At 49.1% G+C, this 11,398-nt stretch overlaps 2 protein-coding genes and 1 long non-coding RNA gene across 4 annotated transcripts; 1 reads left to right on the top strand and 2 right to left on the bottom strand.

Moving 5' to 3' along the window:
- Window positions 1-2,488: 2,488 nt before the first annotated feature.
- CDK3 (cyclin dependent kinase 3) lies at window positions 2,489-6,647 on the bottom strand. The gene is made up of 7 exons (XM_072351625.1): window positions 6,404-6,647; window positions 5,757-5,834; window positions 5,279-5,399; window positions 4,589-4,759; window positions 4,143-4,244; window positions 3,123-3,326; window positions 2,489-2,614 (listed from the first exon to the last, which is right to left on the bottom strand). Exons 1-7 carry the CDS (start codon window positions 6,529-6,531, stop codon window positions 2,489-2,491), a joined length of 930 nt encoding a protein of 309 aa, XP_072207726.1. The 5' UTR covers window positions 6,532-6,647.
- LOC140259891 (uncharacterized) lies at window positions 5,194-8,551 on the top strand. 2 transcript variants are annotated; one of them, XR_011905471.1, is made up of 3 exons: window positions 5,194-5,406; window positions 5,671-5,730; window positions 8,425-8,551. It is a non-coding gene; the product is annotated as an uncharacterized lncRNA (long non-coding RNA). The 2 variants fall into 2 exon arrangements; XR_011905472.1 differs by lacking the exon at window positions 8,425-8,551 and adding an exon at window positions 6,292-6,532.
- TEN1 (TEN1 subunit of CST complex) lies at window positions 7,930-11,388 on the bottom strand. Its single transcript, XM_072351626.1, has 4 exons — window positions 11,352-11,388; window positions 10,327-10,433; window positions 10,063-10,220; window positions 7,930-8,776 (listed from the first exon to the last, which is right to left on the bottom strand). Exons 2-4 carry the CDS (start codon window positions 10,410-10,412, stop codon window positions 8,640-8,642), a joined length of 381 nt encoding a protein of 126 aa, XP_072207727.1. The 5' UTR covers window positions 10,413-10,433; window positions 11,352-11,388; the 3' UTR covers window positions 7,930-8,639.
- Between the last annotated feature and the right edge of the window lie 10 nt (window positions 11,389-11,398).

Genomic DNA, 11,398 nt, shown 5'->3' on the forward strand with positions numbered 1-11,398 from the left:
TGTGAAACTGCTTTCTACAGCCCTTGGCTGTGGGATCCACCCAGAAGTACCTGAAAATCTGCACTTGCTTTATTTTGTTTAAGCTGAGCTTTCCTTCTGTCACTGCCAGAGTTCTGTTGTCGCTGAAATAAGCAGGTCCCATCTCATGCGTGTCCCCATTGAGATCAGAGGCGAAATGTTCTTCCTTTACCCCATTATGGAGAGTCCTCTGACTTGTGGGATGAAAAAAAAGACTTCTTACTGATATGAGCTGCTCTCCCACCTCCAACAAGGGTCCTTTTAGCTGATGCTGCTGGGAAAATCCAATGCAGCCAAAGCAATCCATATCAGTAGACATATTCTTCACATTCTTCCCCCATCAGAGCAGCAGCATAGCCTGGATTTCCATATCACCTACCTGGGATTTGGTGTCTGGGCTCCAAGAAGAAACCCTGCTCCCTGCTATTCCCCTTGTTAATGAGATGCTGCACATTATGAAAGCAGTAGGATGGTCACATGGTGACTCTTTCCTGAAGTGCTGCTTTAAAAGTTTTAAGGAATGCTACGTAAGGAAGGGATTTGGAGGTCTGGTAATTAGGCAGTTGGTTAATCACACTGTATAATGTGCCCCATGACTGTATGACAGGGATAATGGGTATTTATCCAGGGCTGGGTGAAGATGTTGAGAGACAATTAGCTGGTGAGCGGTCTGCCTGGCTGAGCAGTCTCCCTTGGATCTGCCTCTTGTTCAATAGGCTTGGGTGGTAAATGCCTGAAATCCGATCTGTTGCTCCATTTTACCGTGCTAGATGAGCCATACTATTTTGATTTATGGTTCCGGACTCCATGAATGCCCTTGATATTTATTTCTTAGTGTAGATCCTGAAGAAACAACCCCACTCCTCTGCCAACAGTTTATTAGGTGCAATGCGATCATTTGTTTGCAGAGCAAACAATGGAGCATTGTCTGTACAAAGTGATTTGACTTTAAAACATGCATGCAAAGGCAAGGCACTTATTCCCACAGCAGAATTCAACCAGGTCTCTCCAAAGTGCCCCTGCAAGCTGCTTGTTACCATATGGAGGACATGAGATATACAGCAGCCCTGTTTTCCAGCCACATGGCTCTGTAGGCTGCCTCCCTTGCACAAGCAGCACAGCTCCTTCCAGGTAAGGCACTCCAGCTTGACTCCTACCAACAGCTTCAAAAGCAAAGCAGCCTTCCCCAAAACCTAATTTGTGCAAATTGCAGAGGCAAGCAAGCTACCCAGGTCCTGACGGCTTCTAGAGCTGCAGGGGGAATGCAGCCAGGTGGTGGGGCAAGGCCCAGAGGGAGGTGAGCAACAGGTCCCAGGGTGTTGTTGTTGGGGGGGGGGCTGCTATAGTAGGGATGACAAAGGTCTTTTTGATGTTGGGAATGAAGCAGAGCCACCTGCTGCCTCTCCTCATGCGGAGAGAAGGAACAAAATAAGGGGTAAAAGTGCTCGGTTGAGGCAGGGGGGTCATTCGCCCTTCATTCCACAGCAGAATTAAGAGCACATCTCTGCTCCTGCCAAGGACTTGGGCTGCAAAGAATAAAGGAAGAGTGCAGGAGATGATGAAGGAAGGTCTATGGTAAAAAAAAAAGGCCAGTCAGCTTGCCCTGTATCACTATCCCAATGGGCAGCGCCAAGTAATAAACACAGATGTTTCTGAACAAAGGACAAGCCTTTATTTTTTTCTATACTGAAAAACAAAACACCCAAACCCACACATGTCAAAACCACACTAAAAGTTAATGATAATTCTCCAAACACCTGAAGAGCAAAAACATTTCCAAGCCAGTAAAGCAAAGGAGCTGGCATTACATCTGGGCTGATGATGGAAAGCTGGTGTTTCAGATGTCAGTTTCCAGTATATGCAGAAGTGCTTTATTCTAGCTGGACCTTCTGGTTTCTCACAGGTAAGGCATAAATTAAGATACTTTACAGCACTCCTCAGCTTTCAAAACAGCAGAACGTCACCTCTGTTAAACAGCTCAACTTAAACAACATATCCAACACTGACAAATCTGGTTCTTGTTAACAGTGAATGGGTGAGCAGAGCAGTGCTGTCCTACCCAAAGCAGAGCTCCAGCACGCCCTGGTGTCAGGAACTGCACCATCAGACCTGCAGTGAGACCTGGGTGTGCTACACTGCTGGAGAGAGAGAGAAATCACCGTGTGAAAGTCACCTTAGCTTGCTGGCTAATGCAAGGACAAGCCTCTGAAGCGTGCTCTCTCTTTAACATGTCAGTGTTTTATGCTGACAGTAACCTCACCTTTGCATATGGCCTCTGCAAAACATCTCTATTGGATGTCACTTAAGCAAACCTTCCCCCAGCAACAGGCTGAGAGACTCTAAACGTAAGAACACAGACTTCTGGACTTCTCAGGAGAAATAAGGCCCTGGGATGGGGCTAGCCCCTGGCTAAGTGCACTGAAACAGATCTGCACTGCTCTCCAGAGGTGTATGGAGAGAGCTGCGCATCTCATCTGCAGTGTCTCTGCTGCACGTGTTGCTCTTCAGTGCCCTGGGGGCTCTTCTGAAAGAAGTATTGGTGACTGAGAGCTGCCTTGGCTGAGATGCGTTTGCTGGGGTCGTAGAGGAGCAATTGCTGCCAAGAGAAAACAAACATCAGGTTCAGGATTTTACAAGCCAGATGATCAATTGTACCTGGACGTGGCTGGGCCCAGATGGAGTTGTTGTTCCTGCCTTTTCTCTGGGTGTCAGGAGTAGCCCCAGCTGAAGTGCTCAGCAGCACCCCAGGGGAACTTACACTGACAGCCAGGATTAAGTACAGTGTATTAGGAAGGTTGCATAGATTGCAAGTGGTTTTTTTCCCAGTGATTCAATGAATACGTTTAATAAAGACACGACTGCATGTACTTGAAAATGTTATAAATTTTGTGCCACGAATATTGTGTAAGTGAATATAGTGTTTCTCAAACAAATACACCTGTTCAATGAGTTGATGCTTCTACAATGGAAAATATAAACGTTACATTACGTTAATATATTTCAAGGTGGATCAGCCCTGATTATTTCTCTCTTTTTTGGCCCAGTTTGGAAAGGACCTCATCCACAGACCATGTCCACAGGCCTTGTGCTGAACCCACACTCACCGCCAGTAGGTCTCTGCCATGTCGATCTAAGTTGGGAACAATTTCCTTCATCTCTTTCCTTGCCCACTGAGGAAAGTCCCCCTTGTAGTCAGGCAGCTGTGACACCCCAGGCCAGGTTGCTTCAGTGGGGGTGCCCAGGACACGAAAGATCCGGAAAAGCTGATCGATCTCAGAATCCCCTTGAAACAGAGCCTTCCTGGTCACCTGCAGCAACAAACAAACAAACTGTACAGTGATGTACAGTGACCATAATGCAAAGAGGGTACAAGAGAGGTGGTGATAAGTATCCAAAAGGTTATTTAAAGGAAAGACTCATTCAGTAGAGGACTTCAGTCTGCTGGAAAACGCTGAGGCAATCTCCATCAAGGAGCGATTCCAGCAGTAGCTGGAAAACTGAAGGGTGGATGTCGTCCCCTGCTCCTCCCATGGGCTGGTGCTCCCCTGAGGCTGTCCCACTTTCAGTCAGTCCTTTAGCCCTCTTTGTCTCAAGCTTCCTACCACCCTCTTTTATAGATCAGTTACTTGCTCAGGTTCTGCTTATCTGCAGCTCGAGGCTTTGGGAGCTAAGGATGGTGCTGTCTTGCTGCAGGGTTACTGAGCTCTTTGAAGTGGACTATAATCCCTAGGAGACCCAAACAGGGCAACGCTTCGGCATGTTTTTAAGTGCTACTTCTCTGCAACCTGCTGGGAGACATGTGCAAGAGTGTCTGCTCCTCCCAGGATCAAAATGCTGCTGCAGTAAGACTGAAGTATGACTCTGTCACATACTGACAATGCAGCCAGACTACAGAGCCTGCTTTGCCCTCTGGCAGACACCTTCCTGCTCGCAGATCTCTTTCTGACCGCAGAGCTAAGGATCGGCTAACCCTCAGGGTGGGGTTTCCGTAACACACACCCCAGGACTGGGTGGGAGCACAGATCAGTATCACAGATACTCTGCATCCTGCCCCTCCTTCTCCGCTTCTCATTGCAGCTGGGCCCTCCCCACCTGTTCAGAGACTGCATTAAAACCCCTACTACCATTTCGGCGAAGATGCAGCCGATACTCCACATATCCACAGCTGTCGAATAGTACTTGCATCCCAGGAGTATTTCAGGAGCTCGATACCACAAAGTCACCACCTGGTAAGGAACCAATAACAAGCTCTGTTTAGTTTTCCTGTGTGAAACTAGAGGCATGGGATCCTTTTTTCCTCTGTTGTAACAGTGACTGTGTTTAATTACTGACAGCACGTTTGGGATTAACAGATCATTTTTAATAGGGTGCTGGAATAAATATACCCTATGAAGAGAGTGAGGAACCAGTTTGCAGGCAGGTTGGGTTAGAAGGGGTCAACATGCTTTGTGGGGACACAAGATGCCCCTTTAGCTGCAGGTCAGCTATGAATACGTCACTTGTGATGCTGTCATGCATCCACTATAGTTTGTGTACCTCCCTCTCAGATGGCAGGGAGTCTTAGCAGTACCTCATGAGTGTATGTGCGCAGGGGAACTCCAAAAGCTCTTGCCAGCCCAAAATCAGCCAGCTTGATTGCTCCTGCTTCATTAATGAGCAAGTTCTGTGGCTTCAAGTCCCTGTGGATGACTCTGTGGGAGTGGCAGAAGCTCACACCCTGCAGCAGCTGGAAAAGGTAATTCTAAGGAAAGAGATTTTAGACAACACCACAGTGGAAACATGTTAAAAGTTTGATTACATGAACCAGCACATTTCATTTATAGACCTTAATGAGGAATTTGACTTTGCAACAATGCAACACCAGGCCTGCAGGTCACTACCTGGAGATCCACGCAGACTGCTCCTGCTGTATGGAGACAGAGACACTCCAGTCCAAGCAGGGGCAGTCACTTCCACCCATCCACTACTCTACAAGAGCAATTAGCAGTAAATCCCTCTACTGTCCTATCAGCAGTTTGTTTAGAATGAGATGGGCTGGAAAGCCTGGAAACAGCTGGGGGACAAATGCACTAAACAATGGCACCAGGGGGCTTTCGCAGCTGAGAAGTTTTAGATCAGAAAGGCTAAACGAGTGCAGCTGGGGATAAATCTCTCCCCAGTGCAGCCTGGCTAAGAGCAGCTCAGTGCTGGCTCTGACCAGCAGAAGGCAGCAAGGACTTGCTCTCTTGCAGGCCTATTAGGTCTCCTTCTAGCACTGTACCTTGACCAAGCTTAAAGGAAACTCTCCAGTTTGGGAAGAGTCTAGGTATTTCTTCAGGTCCTGATTGAGATACTCAAATACGAGATACAGCTTCTTCTGGCTGTGCACAACATCCAGGAGCCTGCAAGGTAAGTGTAAGCACACCCTTCAATGGCTTTGTGTGGGAATTCATGCTACACAGGGATGTTACAGCACCTGGGATGACCTACTCCAGACCTTTGCCAACACCCAAACACATTACATCCCTCCCTAATTGCTTCTGCTTTGGAAGTCTTCTAAGGTAGAGCAGAGGGACAGGTATAAAGGCATCCAGTATGGGGGGGCGGGCAACAGCATTTTTAATCAGCCTGATTTTGTTTGTTTTCATGTGTTTTTGCTTTTTTTACCAACAGTGAAAGACTGGAAGGCCTCTCTTTGGAGCTGACTATAGTGATGAGCAGGATGTGGAGCAGGTGAGGAGGGTTCACATGGCTCTTACCTGACTATGTTGGGATGCTTCAGCTCCTTCAGCAGTGAGATTTCTCGGATGGCAGTGCTGGGGACGCCCTCTGTTTCCCTGTGGCAGAGGTGGGCTGTAGAGCACCCCATCCCATAGCCAGACCATACAGCCTGGCATTATCCCATTTCCCTTTTTCCTATCACTGTACACCATTCTAGACCTAGGGGAGGGTCTCGCGCTTGGTACCACAGGCTTGGGTTGAACATGGGGGCATGGAGCCATGGGGAAGGGGTGGGGGGGACAGTACCACCTCTATGGGCATTAGTCTGCACCATCACCCCTCTGGACAGCCCAGAGGAGCAGGATTAGCCTTGTACACATTCAGTCCCTGTTCTGGAGGGGCTGAAGTCAGTGCAGGGCCTCACCAGGCCCCATTGCTGCACTCCTGAGGGAGAGCTGGCATCTCAAAATGGCAGCATCTCAAAATGGCGGCTTCCTCCCCTGCACTGAGCCACAGTGCCAAGGCTGGGTTCTAACCACTCCCATCAGCTACACTTCTCCCACCCCATGTCAGGCTTTTTAGAGCCTCTGAAGCCATTTTGGACGCTGTGCTCAGAGCCCTTCTCACACACACTGGACTGAGCTAGGCCATGGTGTCCCCATGGGGAGGATATGGCCCCACTCACGCGTCCAAGCGGATCTTCTTGAGGGCCACCAGCTGCCCCGTGCGCTTGTTGCGAGCCTTGTACACCACACCATAGGTGCCCTCCCCAATCTTCTCCACCTTCTGGAACACCTGCTGGAAGGCCTCCATGTTCTCGGCCTTGTGGCTGCTGACACGGGAGCAGGATGCACCCAAAGAGCAGCTTGGGGACTGTGGGAAAGGTTACGCCAGGCTGAGGGAAGCTCTTGGGTTTGTGCCCGGTGTGAAGGGGATGTGGTGTGTAATTTGTCTTGTGCAATCGTCCCTTGGACCTCCCCACTAAAGGCTGTGCTGCTTGGTCAGCCCTTTGGAAGATGTCCTTGGTGAGGGAATTAATAATTGACCTGCTAGCTGGCAGATTAAAGGGTTATTATACGTGGTGGCACAACAAAAGGTAGAGCTACAGAGACCTGTGGGGTGGGCACAGGACATGGCAGCCCACTGAATGTGTGGTTCCATGGCACTTCTGTATGATCTCAGCAGGACATCCCAGTTTTAGGACATCCCTGAGCCACCAGCTCAAACTGTTCTACAGTATATCCTGATGTTGATGGTACAGAAGAATCGAAGTAGGTGGCAGAGCTGGGACTCTGATAATACAGATTTGTGTGTCCAAGGCAAGATCCTGTATTGGGTTGGGAAGGTTGAGTTTGTGTTTGGATCTCCATTTGGAAGCACTGCCAAATTTGCTCTCCCTTCCCCCCCCCCCCCTTTATTCCCCCTTCCTTAGTACTTGCAGGAATGTGATAACTTGGATACTCTCAATTATCTGGTAAACATGGCCATTTAAGCCCAGGGGGAAAGGCAGGAAAATAAACAGATGAGGTATAAATACAAACACATCATGACATGCTAACTGTTGACTTTTATACAACCAGGGCAAAATCTTGTCTCTTGAGATAATGGTTTTGGACTTGGTCTGAACAGCCTGTGTGTGCAGAGATAGGGCTTTCAGAGCTTGGCAACTGTGTGAACAAAACACAGATCTCAACTATGATCCAAGATTATCACAAATACTGTCATTACTGAGCAACCTCAGGATCGTGAATCAAGTATTTGGTGATATCTATTGCCATTTTGCTCTGTTTCTGTTCACTCTATGGCTTCAGCCCACATTTTCTGAACATTGCAGCAGAGAATTCAAGCAAAAAACCAGAAAAGGTTGCAGTGGCTGAGTTACAGAGAACCACAGAGAAATCTCACCACAGGGCCCTCTATTTGTTGCACTAAAATTAGATTCTCATCTCACGTTAGCCATTTTGTCATTTTATGGACAGTTTAATCCTGCTGGGCCTGGCACCATATTCTTAAGCCAGGGTGGTTCTGATGTAATTTCATCTCTTCTTGCAACTTTATCAAAGTCAAGCACTTCCTTACACACCCACTCCTTAGGAGGAGAAGGAAAAGTGTAGTTTGCTATGTCTTTTTACATCATCCATAGGGCCTAATGCATGTGCCTTACCAAGGAAGGTTTTTAATCAATAAAAGACGAACCACGTTCTCTTTTTGTCTTTATTTAAGAAAATATCAATCAAAATGCTTCTAAAAATAATGATTTAAGGTCTCCTAAACTTAGATGTGTCAAGGAAGAAAGTCGAGTGGCGGTTCTCAGGGCAGTGCAAACATTCAATGCCATGCATCTTGGATGCAGGCTCTTGAACCCTCTAAGAGGCAGTTCTAGTGAAGGAGAGGCTCCTTGCTCTTGTTGTTCCTTTGTTGTTCAGTTCAAACCTGAGTGTTTTTCCAGGAATGCTGCTGTGTGGCAGCTGAGTCACCACAACCCAATACGTGCACTTGTGGACCCACAGCTACGCAGGGTTAACAAACTTTGCACCGCTGCCCTTTACCTCCCATTTGCTGTGCGTTGGCAGCATATGCGGATGTGTGCAGTTGTTTAACTACAGGTTCAGAGACTTTGCCTTCTACTGACCTCTCCAAGCCCTGCATTACAAAAGGACTGCTGTAACCCATGCACTCTCTTTCCTTATCCTCTCTCTTAAACAGCAAACTTCCTTCCCAGAGTCTGTTCACAACTGGCAGCTCCACACTGGTTCAGTCTTCATGTACTTCCCCATTCAGTGACTTCTCTCTCCGCCATGGCAAAAAGCAGCAATGTTTCAAACCCACCTTCTAAATACACTTCCCAAATGTTTGCTACAGATGGAAGCAGCCAGACGGCTGTGGTGGGGACCAGCACAGGGCTATGGTCAGAGCTGCTGTCAGGATGTGCCAGATTCCATCTGCTGCTGCCTCTCCTGGAAGTACTTCCTCTGCTCCTGGATGGCCCGTTCCAGCAAAGGCACGTTCATCCCTTCCACACAGGTCAATATTCGGGCTTTTATCACAGGACTCTCACCTGGAAATACAGAGGAAGCTTCTGTAGGAAGAGAAAGAGAAGTAGAAGCACGAAGAAAGCTCCTTTCTGGCAGCGTACACTTCCAGGTGGCTAAATAACCATAGCCTGAGACCTTGCAGGAGACTGCTCTGGCTGCATGCCTCCACAAGCAGCAGGTTAATTCATGACATGCTTCCTTCCCTCTGCTTTGTCAGCTGCCAAATGCCAACGGTTAGCACTGAGTTCCCTTTGCCAAGGTGAAAGCAGGGCCCAGGATACCTCAATGCCAGTGCTACACAGCATCCATCCACCTCATGGCTGCACTGGGCAGATTCAACTTTTCATATCTGAAAAGCATCAGGGCTGGGTTTAAGCCAACCTCTGCAGGCAAGGAGGGGGGACAACAAAGCTGGGCATAGAAGAGGCTCAACGCTGTCTGTAAGCAGCAGTTCATTGGGGCCAAGCCTTGTGGACACAGCCAGCCTCTCAGCCTCCTGCCCTTCCACACCTACAGAACGGGGTCAACTTGCTCCTAGGCAGTGACAACCAAAATAACATGCCTTTCTAAAGGAGCTTTGCAGCAGAGGCTTAGTAGGTGACTCACAAGATGCCACATGCAGTCTGGCTTTCCACCTATCACTGAGGGTTGAAAGGGCACAAATGTGAGTGTTCATTATCAGGTGTGGCCAGGACAACATTTGGGATTTGCTTCACAGCCCAACAAATTCCAGGCAAAGCTGCACTGTGCAACTGAAGTAACACTCAGGGCACCCTGGGGAAGGCCAGCAGGAAGACAACAGGGTGCCCTGCATGACAAAGCCTGCCCATTTCCCTCATGCCCCATCTCTGAGGGCAGGGTGTAATTAAAGCCATTCAAAGATGGCAAAGACCAACCCAGCCAGCTCCTAACAAGGTGTTGCTGCAGTCAGCCGCACTCAGAGCAAAGGCAGTTGACCCTTGGTTTCATAAGCTGTGCTGCTCAGGCACTTCTGGCTTCTGAAGAAATCTGTGCCAGAGCACTAGGTTCCCATCAAGATAAAGGCATTGGTTCCTCAAGCAGAGGGCACTCAAACAGCATTGTGCATTTTCTAGCACTTTGATAAGAGCTGTAGCCATGGTATGGAGATGGATGCTGGAGCAGGAGTAGCAAAATTGCTTCCAAGGCTCCAAAGGTTTATTAGGCTCTCAGCACCAAGTGCCTGAACCCACTGGACAGAAATGGTGACTGTGCAGCAGCATTTCTGGTTAAAGCCAACCTTCCTTTACTCAGTAACTTGTGTAACCAGCCAAACGGAGACTGTATTTACCTTCCCTGTGTTCAGCCTCTCCCAGGACAACGTAGAGTGATCCCAGCTGGGCTTCAAATGGTTCCACCAGCGTGGTGTCGATGTGGACGTGGTGCTGGGCTGAGCCATGCTGAGTGCTGAGAATGGCTTCGGATCGGGCCAGGTCATAGCAGCTTAGCCTGGGAGTGATGGATTTGGGAGGTGCACAACTGAGATTGCAAACAAAGCCAGGGGGTCAGCTGGGGAGCAACCCGGCCTGCAACAAGCCCATGATATCCTCCTCACCTGCCAAATGTCCTCAATGCTTCCCCTTCTGGCATGGAGCTGTTGATCTCCCATGGGAAGTAGTACACCCCAGCGCTTGGCAGCATCTCACGCAACCACCACTGGCTCTGCAAAAGCAGATGAGCTCCTGCCACACAGTTCTTGAACCAGAACCAGGTAACAGCATCCCCAAACTCCTCCTGTGCCCAGGTCCCCCATGCAGAAGGCTGGAGGAGCTCACTAGGTTCCCTGCTGAGCTCTGTGTGCGCACATCGAGCCCTGAGCATCCTCCACTGCAAGCAGAGTGGGCTGGCAAGGGGATGCAAAGCAGCTTCAGCACAGCGTTAGTTCTGCCCAGACAAAGCTGCAGCCAGGCAGGTGGCTGTGTCCTGCAGTGGTTCCTTTTGGCATTGAGTTCTCTCCTGTTTTCTTTCTAGGGTCCCTGGGTTCAGCATGCCATGCATCTATTTAATGCAGTGCTTAATGCATGCACAACATCAAGTGCAGCATACTGCAAGTACAGCTAGTGCACTACCTCATGCACTATTTAATGCCTGCCCAGGTCCACATACAATATGCCACACAGAGATTTAACCAATTATTAAGCAGAGTATTTATGCCTACTTGCACATGCAGTGTGTAATGTGCACACTCAGTGTGCTACTTAATGCACCACTCTGCTGCACAACTGCATGCATAGCTTAATGCACTCCTAGCATGTATGTTGCATGCACATTTAGAGCACGAAGCAATGCACGCCCAGCCCGTTATAGCATGCAGTACATCTATCCAAAGCATGATTTAATGCACGCCCAGCCCCAGATGCAACACGCTGTTTGCACACCGAACACGTACGCATCGCACACCCAGCTGCAGCTGCACACGTTGTACGCAACCGGACGCGCTCCCAGCTGCAGCACGATTTAGAGCAGCGTGCAATGCACGCCTAGCTGCACACTGCATGCACGATGTGATGCATGCAATGCATGCAATGCATGCAATGCAGCCCGCAATGCAACCCCACGCGCCCTGCACCGCACACTTACCGCGCGGCCGCTCCCGCCCCGCCCGGGAGGGGGGCGTGGTCACGTCG

The sequence above is a fragment of the Excalfactoria chinensis genome, chromosome 17, assembly GCF_039878825.1.
Source record: "Excalfactoria chinensis isolate bCotChi1 chromosome 17, bCotChi1.hap2, whole genome shotgun sequence".
Taxonomy (NCBI): Eukaryota; Metazoa; Chordata; class Aves; order Galliformes; family Phasianidae; genus Excalfactoria; species Excalfactoria chinensis.